Below are 21,917 nucleotides of genomic sequence, written 5' to 3'. Positions count from 1 at the left end.
GGGGCGGCTGGGAAGCATCCGTTGGTCCGAGGTTTTCCTTGAGTCAGCGGGCGAGGAGAAATGCCCCCTCCCGCCCCTACCTCGGGCATCGGAGTCTGTTTGTCAAGCAGAAATTGCGAAATTATTGATGTGCAGGAAGTCGGTGGTAGAGGGCCCTTGTGGAAACGGTCATTAATGCGCCTCTTTTCTTTGTGCAGCGTGTGTGCGAGGGGGAGGGCGGCCGGTGGCTGTATTTTGGTGGTTAGGAAGTGCTGACTAAAAATACCTGTGCGTTAGTAACGTGGGAAAGCAGGGGATGAGGTGGGGAGGAGGGGCCGGGAGGAGCAGAGATAGTGCGGGTCGGGCCGGGAGGACTTCAAAGCCGGGAGCAGAAACAGGATGTGCGGCGGCTTCCTGAGGGGGTATCGGAACGCATTCATACAACGCCGATGCCACCCCTCTTATTTCCTTTCTCACGCAGTCCATCGACTTATTTTGAGAATGAAGCAAAACAAGTTGAATCGGACATGGGGCTGGGGCTGAGGAGCAGTTGTGAAAAATCTGTTGAAGGAGGGGGTTTGGTGGAGCAATGGGAGTCGTGTTTACTTAGGTATCGTCATGCAATATAGACTTGAATATGTCTTCAGCAAATAGAAGAGTAGGTCATGAACACAGGAGACTGCAGGAAGTATTCCAGGAGGTGCTCTGACTCCAGCCTCAGCCATAGGGAGTGATCCCCGGTTGAGCAGAGAGCACTGAGCACATGCTTGTTAGCAGTTGTCACAGAAATAGTACGTGCCATCTTGCCTGTAAGAAACCAGGAATACTGTTAGCTTTGGGGCTAAAGCATTAATTACCGAAGCCGACTTATTTATTGACACATTCTGCTTCCTAACTTTTATCTTAAGGTTTTTGTCAACACTGGGCAACACAACATCCAAAGAGTTTTACATTTTGTGATACTTTGTATCAAGTTCAATAAAAGTTTTCCACTAAATATTAAAGGACAAAACCCAAAATATCTCAAGACTTATGTTGAAACTAGTTCTGTTGTCCCATTTCTGTGTCCTGGATTGAGCCTGTAGTTTTGTTGTAACTTTGCTCTATTACCTTGCAAAAATAACAGTAAACTGAGAACTGCGTCCTGCTTCCTGGGGAATACGTAAAGAGTTGGTTGCCAAAGATGGACCTGTAAGAACTGTAGGGGCCTGTTTGGAAATGAGTAGAAGTAATGACTAGAATAAAAGATGCATCTTGGAAATACTGCTAAAATCGCTTTGTAAATGTTTCTTATAACAAAACAGATACTCTTTAAAAAAAAAAAAAACCCTTTAAAAAAAAAAAAGAGTTAAATTTTCTGTGGAAGTTTGCTAGTCCTCAGGTCCCTAGATGCTCTTTTGGCTTCTTTGCACAGCACATACTGTTTTGTTTTCAGTTCTTGTTAGTATTTTACCAATGTGTTTTCTAGGGGAAAACCCTCTGAATGAACAATAATAAACAAATGTAATAACGTAATCCCCCTTGATCTGGAGGGGATTAGCAGTAGCAGACCTCACTTTGGAAAGTTGTTTGGAGTCTGTAAGAATTCCTTCTAATGTGTTTCTTAGAGGTGGAACACATTTCAGTGCTTAAGCTTTGTTGGCATTTAAACTACTGCAAGACTCGACACTGACTCATTTTGTGTTGCATGAGAGTGTGGTAGTTTTAATGAGGTAATGCCAGTTCTGTGTAATTCTGCATGTATAGAAAACACCATCTGTAGTGAGTTCTTACTTATGCTGCTGTTTTACAATACACAAATGGATGGTAGAATCTAAAGTTAGCGATGTTACACAAATCATCACAATAGATTTGGAATTGAAACATATACTTAAAGGTGACTTAAGTGGCTATTACATACCTAGCAGTGAAAAAAACAGTAGGGACACATTTGCAGTCCTGGCACTCCAGCTGTTTTGTGGGAAACCAGTTTTTGCAGCCAGTCTTCTGCCTCCTGTTTTCAAGTAAGAGGCAAGATGGACTGGTCTTAGCAACTTAAGACCCCATAATATTTTTTGAAAATGTGGTATTAAGCTTTAGCAGGTTTCCACCAGAAATCCACTGAAGATCTGTGGGGTTTTTTGACAGCTCTTTTGTATTGGTGGCTCTGTTTTCTATGTCGTAGTAGTGACAAAAGCACTTTACGAAGGTACGTGGGTATTGTGTAGTTTTAGGTATATCTCTTAGTATAGTGTTTTAAGCTGTGTAACTACTGTTTTCATTTTAAGACATACAGTAGTACATTTTTAGGTGGTAAGTGATTTTAGTTGCTTGGATTTTTGGTGTGTTTACAGAAACCTGACTTAGTGGAATGCTTGGGAAATGTCTCTGTTGTCTCAGTGCTCGTTTGGGAAAGCTCAGGACGCAGTCTTATTCAGATTTCTTGCGCTGAGTTGTTAACACTGTGTGGTTATCTCGGGTTATGCTGCACTCCTGCAGTGGATTTAATTGTTGCTATATAATATGTTTAGTCCTGTGAAGCAAAGACTTTAGAGTTTGTGTGTGTAAATGTCTTCTAAATGGCTTTGTTCCGGGTCCCTGTTGAAGGATGTACACGAATTGTGACTTTTGCTCACAGAAGATATCGTGAATAGCGTTTACCTACCCCACCTCCTGCTTCTGCACAGTTTCGGATGCACTGTTAACAGTGACCAAGCTCTGACGTGATGTTTTCATGTAGTGTCTACACGTAACAAACGATGTGCAGGCAAGTGAGTTTGACAGAAGTGTTGAATTTGGTAGGTTGCTCCGTTGCTCTTATTACTAACTCTGTTATTACTAACTCATAATGTTAAAGTAATGCGTGTGGAGAATTTGAATTGATTAAATGTTGTACCTCTGAATTCCTATTGCTCTGACACTTGAGTTTTGATTAGCATTGCAGCTTTTCCGTTTCATTTAGATTTGATCTAATCTTACTTTGAAGTGAGGTTTTACTAGGTATTTATATAGAGAACCTAAACAATATTTTCTAAATATTTTGAAATCCAAACCAATATGCATAATTGGCCAAAGTGTGGGTTGTTTTTTTAAAAAATGACTGTTGTTATTTTTTGCTGGTTTCCCAAAATAGCTGAGTGGCAATAAAGAAATTTAGTTCAAAAGTCAGGTAACTAGTTACAATTGTGAACTTCTGTCTTTTTAAAAAAAAAAAAAGTTGATGTTTATTATTTTAGTGATGCATTTCATGATTTCCCTACTAAATGTGTCAACGTGACAATAATTTCTGGTGTAGGTTAGTCCAGTCACCAAAACTGGTGAGTTATAGGGTCAGTACAAACTAAGTGTGTGTGTTACTGCTGCAGTTTCATCACTTGCACATTTCACCATTTGAACTGCAAGTTTAGGTATCACACTGTGTAGTTTTAGGTGACAGCATCTATGAAAAGGCTTGAATCATAGTGCACAGTTAGGTCTAAAATTGATTTAATTTCTCTCTTCTCTGCACAACTTCATTTGTTGTTTCTGACAAACCATTCATACTACCTACATTTTCCAAACAAACCCTTGGCAAACACTGGTGTACGTTTCCTCACTGTACATCTCTCACGTCTTACCTTTTTTCCTTTGCATCCTTTGAACACTGAAACATGCCGTCTTCAGAATGCAGAATTGCATACTTGATAAATGCACTGAAAATCTATGCATTAAAGCAGTTATCTGATGTTGTTCATGCTTGATTTTTATGCAACCATTATAGCTTTAGATTTTTGAGGATAAATTAAGACTTAGTGTAATCAATCAAAGATTTGTGGGCTTTTTGTTGTTTGGGTTTTTTTTTTGAAAATAAGCTTCTAGAAAGAGTTGAACCGCTATAAGGCTGAAGAGTCTCCCACAAGTATTCAGAGACATTTGGAAAGATGTGGGATCTTATGCCTTCACCTGACAAGTGCTGTGAGGTTATGTTTAACTCAGAACTGAGAGTCATCCTCCCTGCCTCCCCAAAACTTCAATAAATTTGTCAGTGCCTTAAAGCTGAACACTTGGGCTACAAAGTAAAGGTTTTTATCTCATTAGAAAATCAAACCTTCTGTTTCTTCTGTTCTCTTGGGTAGAAAGTTTCTTTTAATTCTGAAAGACTGCAGTATAGGAGACATACAAATTGTGAATTATATAGAAATATTAAGTTTTTACTCTTTTAAGAAAACATGAAACTATAATAATTGTAATTTCCTTTCAAAGTCCACAATACAGTGCATTTTAAGTGCTGATTAAGTAATGTTATATTTTAAATATTTTATGTAAGAACAGGATGGTGAAGCTACAGAGTATTAACTAAAAAATAAGGATTCTTATTAGGAACAACTGATATATGCTGTTCATTATATTAATTACAAACTACAGTATCAGAAGCTCTCTGGGGATTACCAGCCTCTTTCATGTATTTATTTTTGTATGTTCTTTCATGTGTTTTATTAAAATAGAGTATTTTTTAAGGCCATGTTCAATCGTTGCTGCTTTTCTCAGTTCTTCTGCAATATCTCACTTGAGTAATTTTGAGTTAGTTTCTTTTTAGAGCCTAATGCTGTTAAAAACCAGTTCTGTTCACGTCTCTCAATCTGTCAAGGTTAAGTGTGGTGTTTAAAAATAGTATGTATACTTCCTCCTCTCCCACACCCAAGTTGATGAAAAGCTCATTGATGCTTCTGAGAGCACAAGCTTTAACTGTGGAAGTTACTTAAGTGTCTGTTCATGCTTTCCATCAGCGTACACATCCCTGACGTGGAAAACATCATGCATGAAGTTCAGTCTCTCTTCCTGTTAAACTGTCACGTTCTCTCCTCGGATATAGTTGTGGTAGCTTTTCCAGTGCCAGGCATTACTGACTTGCCTTTCAAGACTGTAATAATCTATTTAACACAAAAGGAAAAAAAAAAGGGGGGGGCGGGGAGAGAGAGAGAGAGAACGAACAGAAAATTCTGATTTTACATCTTAAAAGCATAGACAGCAAAGCTTACTCCACCATGCTTCACATCTGCAGTTTTTAAAATGTATGTGTATGACACTTCTAATCTACTTCCAAGCTGTGATCTTTGAAAGTGGAGGTGTTATGTTATTCAGATATGATAAGTGATTAAAACTCAGTACTTCAATGTAGTTTTCATCCTACTACTTTTTAATACCTTGTATAAAGTTTAGATACAGTCATTTTATTGGGCGAGATACTTCCAGAAGCAGCTAAGAATGGACACCTCTGTAAAAGGTTCATGCAGAATACAATTCTGGTTGCCTGTGTTTAAGATAAAGAAGTGGAAGAGGGACAGAGAGTGGCTGCTCGCCAATTAGGAGCCTCTCATGGAGAGTACCAGAAAAGTTGGTTTTGTTTCTTTTAGCAGAACAAGAGGCGAAAAGGATCTGTTTGCTGTCTTCAGAGACATTCAGAGGGGAAGGAAACATCCGGGGGGAAATAACTGTTTAAGCTAAAGGACAGTGTTGTCGTCAATAAGTGTACTTGCCTGCAGCTCTCAGATTTTGTAAGAACTTTCCAGTTTGAGCATTGGGAACTGGTTTGAGCTGTAACTACTTAGAAGTAACCATTTCTGAAAAGGGCTACCAGATGTCTAGCAGTGGCCTACACTTCAATACCCAGCGAACATTTGTATTCTTGTGTTGACTATCGTCCTGTCTCATTAGAAATTTCCTTTCTATGTGTTCTTACCCAAGTTGCATTTAGTTCACTGGAGATTTTTGCCCCTTCTACTAGACCAGTTAGGGAAAAATAAACAGTACTCATAGCTGAGCCTCTGAAAATATATCGGTGACCTGAAAATTAACGGTTCATTGTGCAAAATGAAATAAAGATTTAATGGGTAAGTCCGTATTAATCAGCTTCCTCTAGCCAAAATACTTGCAGAGAGAATACCGAGTGAACAATAACTTGGCCAGATAATGTCTTGGTCTTATGACCTAATGCCCTATCACCTCAGGCTGGGAGCTTCTCGGATTTAGCAAGTTATGTGGGGTCAAGCCTGAGATGAGACCTCTGAAGGGAAAGTGCAGGTGCTGGAGGAAGCGTGTTCATGAGTCAGTGTGCTCTGCTCTTCCTGTCGGCGCTCGTTCTGTGTGAAGCTGGATGCAGTGGTTTCTGTACACTATTGGACCTTACGAATTGAAAGTGAATATGGAAATGCATGCTAACTGAAGGGAAAAGTAAATTTTGGACACACATTCAAAATGTAAAATTCCTGTGGCTGTTTCCCCCTTGATATTCACAGTTATCTTTTTTTTTTATTTACAGATGACGCCAAACACTTAGTACCCAACAAAATGAGAGACTTTTTCTGTACCATAAACTTGGACCAAGAAGAAGTTTTTCGTACACAGGTAGTTGAAAAATCTTTAAGGTAAGCTCAATTTTTAAATGGAGATTATAAACAAGACTGCCTCAGTTCAGAATGAAAACAAGATTTGTATCAATGTGTATGTGCTTTTGCTTGTACCTTTTTAAAATCAGAGCTGACTTCTGGCAGCCACTTAGAAATGTCACAGCAATGTATAAAATGTGAGAGTAGCTCAAAGAAAGAAGACAAAATTGAGGCTTATGAGTTCTACAGTGCCTTTAAAATGAAGCATGCTAAAACATGCTTCACTAAATTTATACTCTTCCATTGGGCAGTGTAACATTCTTTTTCTTACCAGGTTGTTTCCAAGGAAAAGAAATCTGCTCAGTACTTGCTTTCTATATCTTTCCTACTTCTGACATGCAGAAGTCTGTATTGGTGGAATTCTGCTTTTAGTGTCTGTCTTGTAAAACCTGTTTCTAGAATGGAGGAAGTGGAACTTATTCATGTATAAGAGTTTTGTGTGCTGTGGGGTGTCCCCTTGAATAGGCCTCATTGGCTCCTGAAATTGTTGTTTTGGAAACTATACCCAGTAACTCACGCAGAATGGCTTGCTTTGCTTCCCTGAGCAGCATTTAGCTGTAGATTCTGCTGCTGTCTTAGAGCTTTAAAAACAATCAAACAAAAGTTGGGGTTACTTACATGCTGCAGTAGTGTAGGTGCTTTTATGTCTCAAAACTCGTTAAGTTCACTGCTGGCCCATACTGAGGCGTTGTTGCAGCTGCGATGTTCAGAGTATCTGAGTGACAGTTTCAGTTACCTGCAGGAGACATTTAACCTTCCTCTTAAAACCCAAAAAACCTGTTCCAACTCTTGAAAGTTTTCCTAATTCTTGTTGCTTCCAGTGGTTTTATTGTTAGCATTTGTTCTTTGGCTGTCTCTCTAGGGGTTTCCAGGTGAGAAACAGCACACTGCTCATGGCAGATTATAACAGGGGATTTTACTTTTTCAAAACATCATTTTAAAGCCTCCTTATGCTTCTGAATGAAAAGCAAACACCACGTGCATGCAATCAGCAACAAATATTTTGCTTATGCTCCTGGCCTGTAAACACTGTAGTCAGATCCAGAATATTTTCCGTATTTAACTGGCTGCAATTGAGATTGATAACTAAACCAAATTCAATTGAGTAATCCTTCAGAGAAGGACATTAAAGAGACTGTATTCATAAAGCAGGAACTTAAAATTTCCCCTACAAATAGACGGTAGTTTGATGGGTGAAAGGGAGCCCAGCATATCTTTTAAAAAGAAAGACTTTGCTGTCCCATTTTTGACGTATTAATAGTTTAAACCCTAAAAGTTACTACTAGAAACAAGACATATTACATTTAATGTTTATGCAGACATTTTTATTATGTTCCATTTATGAGTTATTCAATTTACATGTTTTAATCATCTGACAATGAAAGAAGCAGTAATTGCATAGTAAAATACTTGATAAAATAAATCACCTTAGATCTGTTAAAATTTTTTGAAATACTACTGATGTTTTAACTGAAACTTGATTAAATGAAAACAATGCTATTAGTACTTTACAGAGGAAAGAAAGAAAAATCTCACTGTAACAAACCAACAATTTGGGGGGGTGGAAGAGGTCTCAAGTGATACACATCTCCCCCTCAAATCCAGAATGTTTCAAGTGATACAAAATTCATATTTCTAAGTTGAGAGTGTTTATTAGGAGTCACAAGTCGGTGTTCTGGATCGCTCTTTGCCCATCAGTGCCTTTCTGTCTCTGCTGACTACATTGGGAACTCCTTCACCCTCCGAATTGTGGCTGTGTTAAATGATATTCACAGCATGAGTAGGGTTCCGTACAAACTGATGAAATGTAATAAAATAAATCATCCTCTATTAGCAGTGACCGGAGTTGGATGCTTACACTTGATTACTAGTGTGTATGCACTTATGAAGGCTGACTCTTGTTCCAGAAACTTAATTATACCATCTTGTTACTTATTACTATGTTAGACTCGAATACCGTACTAACCTAGAGGTACTGGAAGGGAAGATGAAAGCTCTGATCTCTTATTAGTCTGAAAACTTTATAAACTGCTTTTCAGTAAGGTGTCATGCAGTATAATTTTAGCCATAAATACAACTTTGAATTTAACTGCTTTGTTTTATATTATTTGTTTTTTCTTACACACGTAATTCAGAGTCTGTTTTTGTCACCATATTTGGGGTTACAAATTTATGCTAGCTGTAATCTAAATTGTATTCTATTAATATCCGCTAGTTAAATGTCTGTGAAAGTAATTATCACTAGAATTAAAATTACCTTTGACTACAGTGATTGAAAAAAAATATACGAAGAAACGTATTTTTAAAATGTGCAAATAGGTTTGGGCTTCCATCAGCACTGAGACTATTGTTAGAGTGCAGATATGAAACAAATGACTTCTCAAAGTTAGAAAAACATGAATTAATACTGAAGTGAAAGAAGGATATTTTGACTAATGACTGAAGAAATGTTTCCTGGCATGGTGTGGAATTTCTGTGGGTTCTGAAGAAAATTTTTTTTTCCCTTGGAAAATTTAAAGAACATCTGTGAGCCTCCTCACATATCTACGGTCAAATATGAGGAGAGAGGCTGTGGTGTGTGTGTGTTGCATTTATTTTTTATTTAAAATAATTTCAGTTTCTTTTTTTCAAACTGAGCTTTGCGAGAATTCAAGGTTATAGCAAAAATTAGTTCTTTTGTTGATATAACTGTTGCTTTTATCAAATGACGGATCTAGGGGCATTGGTCGGGTTCCGTCATAGAACTGCCAGTTTAATGTTACAAGGAAGGGAAGGGCAGCGGAGTATGTCACACGTTAAAATTTAATCTCCTGTATTACTGTAATCCAGTTCTTCCTGAATGACGGTCTGGTCTTCCTTTGAATTAGCATTATCTTCTAATTTTGTATCCGTCAGAGTCTTTAAAGTTCTTGCATCAAAGTCACAAACGAAAGTACTAAACTTACTGAATCCCTGAGGAACAGGTTGAGTAAGTTCTCCATTTTAATTCTTCCTCACTGGTGTAACCTATTGTACCCCTTCAGCCAATTCCCTATCCACCTAAGAATTTCTATACTAATCCTTTGTATTCTCGGCCTGAAGTTTTCTCTCTGTGCCTCACACTTTGCTAAAGAATTATCAACAACTGATCCGTAAGGTGGTGGTATTAATCTAGGTAAGGAGGAGTGTATCAATATGAATGAAACAATGCATTATCTTCTATTTATGTTCATAATGTTGACTTGCTCTTCTTTGCCAAATCTGAGACTTGGTGTAATGTTGAGGTCAAAATAGTGATTGTTAGTGGCTGATCATTCTTTGGAGCGGGGTGGATATAGTTGTGAAGCTTGTACTTCTTAGCTGTAGGTTATGGCTCCTAATTAGGTCTTGGAAGTCTTTGCTAATAGTCTCTGTCCCAGACTAATTACCTGGTTATAATTGAATGCATAGAGTTATATAGATCCAGCAAGAATAGTGACTTAACACTAGGAAGTAGTTGATGGACATTGCAGTCCTCTTAGGGGGTCTGACTGAAGCTGGGCTGACAGAAGCTTCCCTTGATACCAGTGCCTGCTGCTTCACCCACTCTTCATTCTTTCAGCTGTAATATCTCCTTCTTTGATTGTACTGATGCAATTATTATTTGTGTAGCTGTTAAGGGAGCCATGTCACAGAATTGACCAAAGTTTAAAATAAGTCTGTGTTTAATCTATTTTTGGTCTGAGTTATTGTGCCAATACAATTTAAAATGAGCAGCAAAGGTAATAAAGAAATTGAGGCTGCTTAGGGCTGCACTGCTGTTAAAGGTAATACTCATGAATTTACATCTTTAGAGGTGGTGCTGAAAAGAAGAACCCAGGCCTCAAAATCAAAGCTGAATTTGTTGGCTTTGAAATTAAAAAAAAAAAAAAAAGTGGGGAGCTGAAAAACCACAACCAAATTTTTCAACTAAAAATTCTTAATTTATTTCTCAGTGTAGTGCAAGGGCTAATATCGATGTATCTGCTTTAAAACCTATGGTAAAATGTTTGTGTTTGAACAAAAGAAACATTTTCACTTGTGAAATTCCTCATAATGAATTCTTGCAGTTAAAGCTCTTATTTCTAGAAAACAGTTCTAGAAATTTGGAATACCAGATTTTTTGCCTGTTCTGTTTCCAGCTTTTTATATTATTTACCAGCTCTTATCTTATTTTTACCTTATTTAATGAACTATTTGTCTTTAACCATTTGGTGTTTTTTCTGTAATTATTTTGGAGAGAAGAGAGTAGGGATGATATCCTGTTCTTCCTGGTATCCTTTTGGGTAGGCAATAATATGAACTGATTGTTCGAAACACAAGAATATTTGTATTAGTTCAATAAGGTATTGTAACAATACAGTGTCAGAAAGGTACTTTACAGGGAAGCAAACAAAAAACCTTTTTTTTTTCCTGGGTTTGGTATAACTGTCATCACACTACTTTTCTGTAGAAAGAAAGCAGAGGCTAAAATTAGTTTAATGAAGCTGAAGTTTCATGAAGCTGAATTAGTTTCATTCCCTGGTGATATTAATACATTGTAATTGAAAGTATTTTCAATTTAAGAATCCAGTAGTTCCAAAATATCAGGTTGTTTTTGTGGATGCACATAATTTTCAGAATTCACCACTTGCAGTGACGCAAATAACATTGTACATTTCTTCAGTCTTTTGAAATACACTGTTCTGACTACTGGCTATGGTTGCATCAATAAGTGCTCCTTCAGTTTAATGGAAATATAAATTCCTTGAAGATACCAACACATTGTGTGAAATATGTCTAACATAGAGGAACCCAAAGTCTTTTTACCTCGAGGGCTGTGCAAATGGCAGTTAAACAGGGTGACCTGTAAACGTTATACTGGAGTTCATTGGATAGAGGAATGTGGTGATCATTCTGGCACGCGGGAGAACACGTGCATTTGAGAGGAACATGTCTCTTTTTCACTCTTCTGTTTTATAATTGCTTGTGCTTGTGGTTTCCTTTTACAGATCTGAATTTTTTGAGCACCAAATTTGACACAGAAATTAGAGCTAAATGTCAGTTAGTGAAGTAATTAATAAATTGTGTTTTAATGTAACTTAATTGTATGCTGAATGAAAAAAGATAAACATAAAACTTGTGAGTGTCTCAGGAAGTCATTTGGGGTAGATAGGCAGAAAAAAGAATAGAATTGAAATTGCGAAGGAGACAACACTTTCTGTATCCGCGCTCTGATATTTTTTTTTTTTAAACATACGTAAGGCATTCTCATGAATTTTTAACTTGCAGTGTTATTGTATGGTCCTGTAATGAAATGGTTGTGATGGCTTTGGTGATAGATAAGTATAGTGTTAAAGGCCGAGGTCTGGGTCTCCAGCAAAAATGTATCATTTCGATGTTTGTCTTCTGTATAAATTATACAAAGTGTTTTTCTATTTTAACTTTCAGTCTTTCTTTTCAGCCCTTATTTTGGAGAAGAGTTTTACTTTGAGATTCCAAGAACGTTCCAGTGGTTGTCCTTCTACATTTATGATAAAAGTGTTTTACAAAAAGACATGCGTATAGGTAAGTTTTGGGATACTATCTACATCTTAAGTAATGTTTGGTTATTTTTGGTATCACTATCTGTAATATTAAGGATAAAATTATTAAAGTGATGCATTTTTCAGAGCACTGTGTATAGTGCACTTGAACTAAATGTTCCTTTCAAGTTTGAAAAGCAGGATTCTGTTTCCTTGCTTTATTCTGTTATATTAAAATAGGTTTATTTTTTAGGCTAATAGGACATTTTGTAGTCTCATAGTTTCAATACATGTATTTTTTAATTCTTTTTTTTTTCTCCACTTCTGTTTCCTGTTTCATTGGAATATTTGAGTAATTGTCACTACCTGTAGATCTTTAAGGAATGAATTGTGGAATAATTACAATTGTGGAATAATTCCTGACACTATGCATAGATATTTTTTTTTTTTTTCCCCCTCTGTTAGTGCAACCTGTAACTTAGTGACTTAACAAGCATTTTGCAACAAGTTATATATTTCAGGTGAAAAATTATAGGAGGTGGATTTATTGCTTGTTTGGTTTTTTTCTCCACTGCACAATGGCTCTATTGCAGCTGTTATTTGGGTATGGTTGCTATAAAGCTCTGACAGTGTGCTGTGGAAGGAGCCTTCATGTTACTTGAAGTGAAGAAGGAAGTAATTTGCACCAGGGATGCCAGATAATTTGATATAATAACAGCTTGCCAAATAGTTATCAGAAGAGTAAAAGGCACCTACCTTCGATTTCCTAAACATTCTTCAACACTGTTACTGTTGTCTCAAATCTTTATTATGTTATTTCCAGCCACAAGTGTGTTCTTTATTTGACCTAATCTTATTATGAGTGATATCCAAGATAACACATCGTAATTAACTTAATCTGGCTTTATACAAACTATTTTTCTGCTTTACTTGTTCTTCATGTTCCTTGTTTCGATAAGCTTTTCATATAGCATAATAAGCTTTAAAAAAAAAATAAAAGAAAGAGAGTTTAAATGAAAATCAAACTTCAGATCTGTTTAAATATTTGTCTTATTCAGATGAAAGTGATATTTATGCTTATCTCTCCCTGGTCCCCTCCCCCAGGAAAGGTGTCAATTAAAAAAGAAGATTTATGCAACTACACAGGAAAAGAGAACTGGTTTATGCTTCAACCTGTTGATTCTAATTCAGAGGTTCAGGTAACTATTAAATTGCACATTTACATTTTTAAAATATAGATAAGTGCACATAATAGTAGAAGTCTTGTGAAACAGTTGTGTCTTTCAGCTTGATTAGTGAATAGTGCATATTTGACATTTCTTAATTGACTGGATTGTTCCCCATGATATGTAAAACTGGCAGAAGACTTGAAGAAACTGTTTGGGAAATGTCTTAACAGGCGAATGATCTAGGAAACTACTGAATCATTTTTTCAGTCTGTTTTGGTGTTATCTGAAGTGATGACTGATGATGTGGCATGAAATGGTTAAAGTATCCAAAAGTAGAGATACTTGTGCTGTTCTCATTTATCTAATTTTAGAACACTTTCTGCATTCATTATCAAATAACTTGCACTTCACAGTTGTATTTTGGTCTGTAGTTCTAGTTCTTCTGGCAGGTTTATTCCAGTAATAAGTAAAGATGACATGGCTCTGGAAGCTGAGGCAATTCTCTTTTTGGTTTGAAGAAGAAAACATAACAGTATTCTTGAGAATCTCTTAGCTTTTTTTGCTGTGACAAACAATTTATTAGATTTTAGTATTTTTTTTTCAGATTTGCCTAAGGGCAGAAGTCTTGAACTTGGCAATGTTTGTATTTTTCTGGTAGCTTGGAAGTCCTTCTGGGTAGGGAAAATCCTGTCTACTGTTACAAGAGGTGAAAGTGTATGGACTTCTCAAAAAAAAAAACAAAACCAAAACAAAATATTAGTTTCCAGGATTAATCATCTCTGAGCTGTAAGTTTAGCATGCAGCTGTTGGATATATAGGAGGGCATGTGATTACTTTACATGAAGACAGATTTTTCAAAACATCTGAATACCACTTTCTCTTATCTGCTGAAAACCAGTACTCATTCAGTTAGGATAAGCTATAATAGAATAGTTCAGCTGGAAGCGACCTATGGATCATCTGATCCAACAGTGAGTTGTCTCATTCTTCTTCCAATTCTCATCTCATCACTCTGAATATTTGAGAAAGTTCTTTCCAGATATAAATGGAAATGCAATTTCTGCTTTAACTTAACTATTGTTATGCTTGCTGTGGTTTTTCTCAATCATAAAAATGTACTGAATGAAAGATAACTTTTTATCATAATACTACATGAATAAGTATGAAAATTCAATTATAATATTCCATTAATAGAATTTAGCAATTTCTTACGTATTGGAAATAAAAAAATGATTTTCTGTGGCTTTGTACCTCACAGATGAATGTAAACTCTTACTGATACTTTATTTTAATGGCTGGGACAAGTGTAAAGCACTCTCCTGCATGAGACTTCCATTAAAGGATTACCTTTTCTCCTAAGGTGTGTGCTCTTCATATGAATCTTCCCTTGAGCTAGGCATCTGAGTAGGTTTCTCCTCTGTCCTGCTTCCTTTTTCTATGAAATTTGTAACACAAAGCTGAGACCAGTGCTAGATTTGGCTGAAATATGACTGTTTAGATGTGCTATACCATACTGAAATGTATTCCTTGAAGATTCCCAACATTATTGGTGGGACATGGCTGAAAATAGCAGGCTTTCACATAGTGTATGTGCAGAAGAAAAGTTTGAGGAAAGCCAGATTGTTTTCAGATGTGCAGGTTCAGAAGGCAGCTTTTCCTTGAGTTCCCTCTGTGTGAGTATTTTCCAGAATGAATAATGGGTGTAAGGCAGTAAGATGGCTTACAAGTATTTTGTGTTTTTCCTTGGCAGGACATGTTGCAGTTTGCTTGGTTGGGGTTTTGTTTGGTTTTCTTTTGTTTTTTTTCCCTTAAACCTTCATTTGTTTTAAGAAAACTGTACTTTCTGGGTACTAGTGATCCATTTTTCATGCAGGCTAACTTTGGTATAATGAGCAGCCTGTAGATCCAAGTACATTAGTGGTGGAGTTGCATACTGATTTTTGTGCTATACAACTTGTAGATATACAAAATCCATACCAAGTCATAAGTACTTTGGCACTCACTGGCTTTTGCCTTACTAATAAGCATATCTTAGATATTTATTTCTTTTCTCTTTGCAGTTCATCAATTCTTGTAGTCTGTATGGGTGATTGTCAGCTCTACCTTGGTAGGACAAACAGAAGTATCATTGGAAGATACTTGAGTTCATTAGTAACTTTTGACAATTTCTAGAAAGGCTAGAAAATAAATTAAATGTAATATTTTGTCTTTCATGGAATTAAACTTGTCGATTCCTTCAAAAGAAAACTGAAAAGGGAGGTAGGGAAATAAACAGACCAGTCATTTTCTAAAACCACCTCACTTGTAATAAATTTAGGAATCCTGTAGGGGTACAATCCACTCCTAAAGCAGAAGCTATAGGCCAGTCATTTTCTGTTCTGGTTCCACAGCTCTGTACATACAGGTTATCTGAAGTCGAGGTGATTAAAAGTTCAGCAGAGAAAAAGCACCATGTGCTTGAGTTATATAAGCTTTTGGTGAAAGAAGGGTGATGGGTATTTCCTTTGAAGTGTGTATGGGAGGAAAGTGGCCTCTTCCTAGCCACTGGAAGTGTGTAAAAATTAGTTGGATTTCTAGAAAGCATCTGCTCTGTGTGTTGATCTTAGCTGGGTCTTTTTTTGTTGTTTTTTTGCTGCTGGTTATGATATTATGAATGGATATTCATCTTGTTTTCTTAAAAGTTTTTCCTGTATCCATTAGATCTTAAGAAGTGTACAAGAATATGGGAATGCTAAACAAATAGCATTTGAGAAGTTGAGTGGAACAGACTGTATTTACTGCAGTTGGCAAAACTTGTTAATATATGTATACTAAAAAAAAAAAACAAACCCAAAAAACAGGTTTTCTAAAATGCAGATAGCCTCAGCCTGCTTACCCCACTCTGCTCCGTGCTTTTATTTTTCTTGAATCTTCATTTAGTTGGTTTGAAATGTGATCATCCTACTAAATATGCCATTGATCTTTGTTATTCATAGCAAGAAACATTTTTTAGATGTTTGGTCTATACTTGCAAAATACATTGATAAAGTCAAAATCTTTCACACACTTCTAAGGTTTTTGAACATTCACTGTTCCATTTCTTAGAATTGGTAGAATTTGCAATTATTGAAGTAATGTACTCCTAATAGATTCCCTGGGTATTCATATGGAGTGTGTAAATTTGGAAAAAAATGGAGATGAAGCTCAAGCCAGCTTGTAGTTTCTTAATGGCTCAGATCTCTAACCTTAGGAAAGAAAGGTTAGGGTAAAGTAAACCTCGCAGGGTTAACTGAGTTGAGTGGATATTCCTAGTATTATGGAACTTTTGGCCATTGCATAGTGCTAGGAGCTCAGTGTGGTAGGCAGTAAGACGTGGTACGTTTCAGAAAGGTGCTATATGTTTGCTCTGATTTAGAATCGGAAAGCTGCTAAAAAGGCAATGGAAGCTGATCTGGTATCTGGTATGTAGAGACACTTTTGCAGTAAGCACACATTTGGGCAGTACTAACTGTGGGAATATTAACGTAACTTGTGGAGTATTCTAGAGCCCCAGTTTTACTTTTCATCTGCTGCAAGGACTTCAGTTTTCCAAAGATGCTTCTGAGTGGATAACCTGGTTATTTTGGGTTTTTTTCTTTGTTGTTTGTTTTTATTAAAGTTCTCTAATTATTGGTGTGGAATTTTTTTCTTCTCCTTAGATGTTGACAGTGTATATGGCATAAAGATGATCTTCCTTACAGATTCAGTAGTTTGGTTGTGGTATTTATTCCATTGAGTTGGGAGAAGTGGAAGGAAGAGGACAGAGTTCAAGAGAAATACTGTAATCTAGAGCTTGTGGCATTGAGGGAGGAACTGGAAAATAACTGTTAGTGTTTCTAACTCTGTTTAAACCCCACCACCCCCCTCAGTAGCTTTCACAAGCATAGACTACCCTTCAGATGAAAGAGTGTGTATCTCCTCTTCTTAAATGTAAAGGAAAGAAGCTTTTATGAAGAAAACTAATATTGTCAAAAGTTACTTTGTGGTACAGCTGTAATAGGAGTGTGGTTCTGAATATGGAACATAGGCACAGTATGTGAGCCCCTGTTGGCATAGATATTTAAAATATAGTTGCTAGCCCCATTTCCACTTAAGAGCTTTAGAAAACTTGTATTTATTATAGATACTTGTAATATTTCATAATGTGGAAATGATCAAAGTGTTGAAATTGTGAGGAGAAAAAACCACTCTTGAAATACACCATTAAAATGCAGTAGCAAATCTAAAATGAAAACTGTGTAACTGTTTTTGTAGCTCAGAAGTTTAGGTTGGGTTTGGATATTCTGGGTTTGGCTCCTTTGCTACTGTGTGAGTCTTGGCCACATGATCAACAACTCCATCTTCCTCTAGTCAGTATCTGAAAATTGATTGTTAATCCACTTGTAAAGTTAAAATGGTACCTATCTGCCTTTGAACAACCAGGAGATCTACAGCTGAAAAGGGAGTTGACATAAAGTGCGCTGCTTATTTATTGTATAGGAATGGCTGTTTTCTCTTCATGTTTTGAACTAAAACCAATCTGTACAGCCATGTTTAAAATCCAGTTGCATATTACATCAAAAGTTCTGATACAGATCTGCAGATCAGCCACTTCAGGAAACCATCGCGCTGCTCTCAACAAACAAAACAACGAAAATGTACCCAAGACTCTCCATATGTGTCAGGGAAATACTTATGGAGAGCTGTGTTACTGTAGCCATCTTGGGGCTGAGCTTTGGGCAAACTACATCTATGGATAGTTTTCAGGAGCAGTAAACATTCTGTTTTACCCCTACCAATCAGTGTAGTGCATGCGAGTTGTGTTTGTTTATTAAAAAAAAAAAAGGCAAAAGGAAGTTGTTTGGGCCATTCACAAGGTCTGACTACTAAAACTAGTTAAGTCAGGTATTGCAATGAATACTACTAATGTTGTCTTTTCATTTGTCATTAGAAAACTTTGCCTTGTAAGGCTGTTGGCATGCTTCTCAGTATCCTGTTTTTATCCTGTAAATCTATTTTTGTAATAAAGTTTCTCTGCTTGACAAATATTTTCTTAATGTACCTGTGTTCCAATCCATGTAGTAACAGTTTGCAAAACACTTGGCAGGCGTCCCAAAATAGTTACGTTTAAAGCTTCCTTATAAAAGAGACTTGACTTCTCCTCCCATGTGACGTACAGAGAGAGAGAGCGAAGCACAGCCCTTGCCCCAGGGGATTTACAATAAAAACATTTCAATTTTATGTCAAAACCTAAGTGCTATCTGTGCGCAAGGTCAGCTAAGGTTTTTACTTCCACTTTAATGTTGTGCTGCAAAACTACAGCTTGTTTCCTTTGCCACACTTTACAATTACCTCCCAGGTCCTTTCCCTATGAATTGTCATCATGGGCAGAGCCAGGGTCATCTGATGTTCCATTTAGCAAACAGTCACATTCCAAGAATACTGAGGAGAGCGTGGTTGAGAGGAAAGACCGTGTCAGTGTGTGGTTATCTGAGATGTGAAAGGCAGCACACGTAGCCAGGTGCCGAAGGGAGTAGCAGTGTTGTTCAGGAAGTAGATGTTTGGAGCAAGGTTATAGCAACAAACTTTGGTCATCCCAAGAAAGCTGCATATCATGTTTGGAGTTTCTGGAGCCTTTTATTGAGAGGGCAGAGTAGGCTGGGCCTTGCTGAGTTCTGAGGTTAATCCGTGCTGTGCCATCATTTATGGATTTTTAAAATTTTTTTGGTAATGTATCCTACTACATCAGAAAAGGAAAAGGAGGAAGCCAGGTTTAGCAATTATTGCTACCTTTTAATCTCCTTCAGTTGTGTTTACTGTTCCATGATTTTGTCAGCAGATTTCAGGAGTTAGTTGAAAGCTGCACTGGGATGCTTAATAAATTCCTAGATGATCTTCAGCCAGGGATGGACGGGATTTCAGAGCTGGATATTAAATGTTGTTGGTTATGGCTACTGTGTTCCATTCTACTTCTCCAAGTATAACTCACTGCCTCCAGAGTCCAAGCAATTTTAGAATTTTCTCCTGAAATGGTCATAAATTCAGGGTTCATCTTGTGCTTAGAAGAAAAAAGCTGAAAGGGATTTTTGCTCTTTCTACTTCCTCATGCTGAAAGAAATATTTTTGTGTGTGTGTTAAATCTGTGGAGGCTTGACCGATTCATGTGCTGTCTGCAGTTGAGGATAATGCTTCTCAATATCATTGTCTCTCAAAGTTCAAATGCATTCATCATACTTGCAGGATACATGCTTTAGAATAGATGCTTGCTTGAGTTGGATATATTGGAATGACCTTGCATAGCTTCTAACCATAAACTATATTATTGTTCTGATTACTGCTTTTAAAATAAAAGCTTTTAAAACTATTTGTTTCTCTTGCTTTTTCAGGGAAAAGTTCACCTTGAATTAAAACTGAATGAACTGATAACAGATAATGGATCTGTGTGCCAGCAACTAGTAGTACAGTAAGAAAATACATTAATTCTTGAATATTGAATTGCTTGTTAGAACACTATGTGATTTGTCTCTCAATACTGAATGTCTGCACATCCTGGTGCCAATAACATTTTTCTTTTTATATGACTTTCCTTGGAGCCTACGTTGCTGAGGGAATGGGTATATGCTTAGGGAACTCCCGCAGAAGGTTTTTGCAGCTGCTCATCTCTGTTGCTTCTAAAGCACTCAGTTTTATTAGGGCTTAGCACGGTTATCTGCTACTCAGTGTCTTGTAATTCCAATCGAATGGTGCGTGAGAGAGCTCGGAATGCCCACATCAGCTGACAGACAGTTTTGCTGTTACTGACAACTGAGCGTTAGAAACAGCGTGAGATGTTTTCAGTAGTAATAGTTTGGTTCAGTACGTGAAAATCTACTTCTAGTTTTGCTTTGGAATGACTTTCTCATGGTTAACCATGATAAGGAATCTTTATAACAAAGCAAAGTCCAGGAGTTGCCATTTTGGAGCAGTATAATGTTGCCACATATCAGTAAAATTTTTTAGCAACAATTTAAGGACTTTTCACTACTAAACTTAATTTTGACTCCAAAGTGTAAAGATGTTACAGCATGTCAAAGATTCTCCTAGAAACAGTAAATTTTTGGTATATGTTACTTGAAAAAAAAAGACAAGATTTCACGAATATTAAAGAAAAAGCACAGTACGAGATATATTGGAAGATACTAACGAGTCTGCACTCTGGTATTGTTACTCTTAGAGCTATGTTTGATAATGAACCCATGTGATTGCTTTGGGATTCTGAATATGCAGGTTACAGACATGAGTCATAGAAGACAAAATTCCACATATTCTGGACATTCTGTTTATTCACTATTAGCAATATATTTAAGGCCAGAAATTGGTAAGAGGCTAATGCAAATACAACTATAAAAAAATGTTTTGACGGTCTCATAAAAATTTTGTCTGATAAGGGCGTACTAGAAGATACTGGTCTCTAGAAACTAATCCTGTCCTTTACTTTGGAAGCAGCATGACAGCTTTATGTGTTCCTTGCCTCTAGGAGACTGTTTGCTTTCATTGAAAAGACCAGTGGAAACGAATGACTGGCAGAGACTGTGAGATTGGCAGCATTCTCGTGTGACTCTTGTTTGCATTCTCAGCATGAGTAAGGTTCAGGAGAACAAGCCAGTCTTATTGCAGCTTTTTATTTTCAGTGCTTCAGAAAGGAATAAAGGCTTTTCTGCGCTTGTCTTCCAACCCGTTGTGGGGTAGGCAGTGTGAAGAAAAGGGTACAGACAAGGAAGTTAAAAGGTTAAGGGAAAATTAAAATTAAAAACTCGAAAGGTGGTAAGATTCTTTAATGTTGCTTTCCAGCATTATTTGTTAGCTTACATTTATTTAGAGTGGGAGGTTTTTTCTTTGCCTTTTTAGTTTATTTCTTTTTTAAAATCTTCTGTGGGAATTTAGTATGAGAGAGTGGCTTGTATTGCGAAACTGTGGGGGGAGGAAATAGTGTGTGGTCTTCCGTTTGTCTCGGTGATTTCATCTTCAGATCAGCCCCAGGAAGCAGAGGGAGACCATTACGCTGTCAATTTTGCTAATGTAATTTTCATTATGAAGTATAAATTACATTCTTTCTGTCTCAGTCAAGTGTCTAAACCAAGATGAGTAGTTTGGTTGGAGCAAGACCTAGCAAAATAATATCCCTGCTCTTCTGTTACTTACTTGGTATGAAAAGGGAAGCTAGTGCTGTGATAGAATGAAGCCACTGAAACTGGTAATGCTTTAGTGGCTGTTTGTAGGCTGGTAATTCAGGTAAGATATGGAAACTTGCTGTACATCGATGTATATTTATAACTTAAAGATAATTCTGAAGGTGTTTCTGGTTGTGTAGTGGGTGGCAGCTTGGTTCATTGGGAGTCCTGCTGCTCTTGTTTTTGTATCCCACTTGGAGCACAAGGCAGAATTAGAACAGCATTAACCCCATGGACTGTTCACTGCCAAAAGCTGCCTGGAGCTTTGTGACTTTGTTTTATTCCCAACTTAACTTTTGGATAGAGTCATTTTTATAATTTTTATATATATCCATGCACTTCAGTGTAAGTTAAATTATTTTTTCTATTTTTAAAACATGTTGGGATTTATCATATGATGAAGAAAATTTGCTTTAGAAAGTTACTGTTGCAGTGTGCAGTTTTGAGTAGGAAGTGGGTTACTCACTGTGCCCTCTCTTAGGATCTGTTTATGACGGAGATAAATGATCAAAAGGAAGACAGGGTTCTCGTGGTTGCTGTAGTCACCCACTCACTGGCATGTGGGAGAGGATTGTGCGTTAAACACTGCAGTATTACATCAGTACCATTGTCTTCGTCTGAGATTATGAAATGCACTGGAGTTCCTTAAACTAAAAA

The 21,917-nt window shown here is 36.9% G+C and overlaps 1 protein-coding gene across 1 annotated transcript in view; it reads left to right on the top strand.

Annotated features, from left to right (window-relative positions):
• The first annotated feature begins 428 nt into the window (after window positions 1-428).
• The window catches only part of RASA2 (RAS p21 protein activator 2), a 51,155-nt gene continuing 29,666 nt past the window's right edge, over window positions 429-21,917 (top strand). Inside the window, exons 1-6 of the mRNA XM_014951738.1 lie at window positions 429-555; window positions 5,260-5,331; window positions 6,257-6,362; window positions 11,824-11,927; window positions 12,989-13,083; window positions 19,437-19,513. Coding sequence (XP_014807224.1) covers window positions 429-555; window positions 5,260-5,331; window positions 6,257-6,362; window positions 11,824-11,927; window positions 12,989-13,083; window positions 19,437-19,513 — 581 coding nt within the window. The remainder of the gene's footprint in view (window positions 556-5,259; window positions 5,332-6,256; window positions 6,363-11,823; window positions 11,928-12,988; window positions 13,084-19,436; window positions 19,514-21,917) is intronic.

This window comes from Calidris pugnax, unplaced genomic scaffold (assembly GCF_001431845.1).
Source record: "Calidris pugnax isolate Ruff unplaced genomic scaffold, ASM143184v1 scaffold197, whole genome shotgun sequence".
In the NCBI taxonomy this organism is placed as follows: Eukaryota; Metazoa; Chordata; class Aves; order Charadriiformes; family Scolopacidae; genus Calidris; species Calidris pugnax.
The sequence above is the reverse complement of the archived record's forward strand: the minus strand, read 5'-3'. Positions and strand labels throughout refer to the sequence as shown.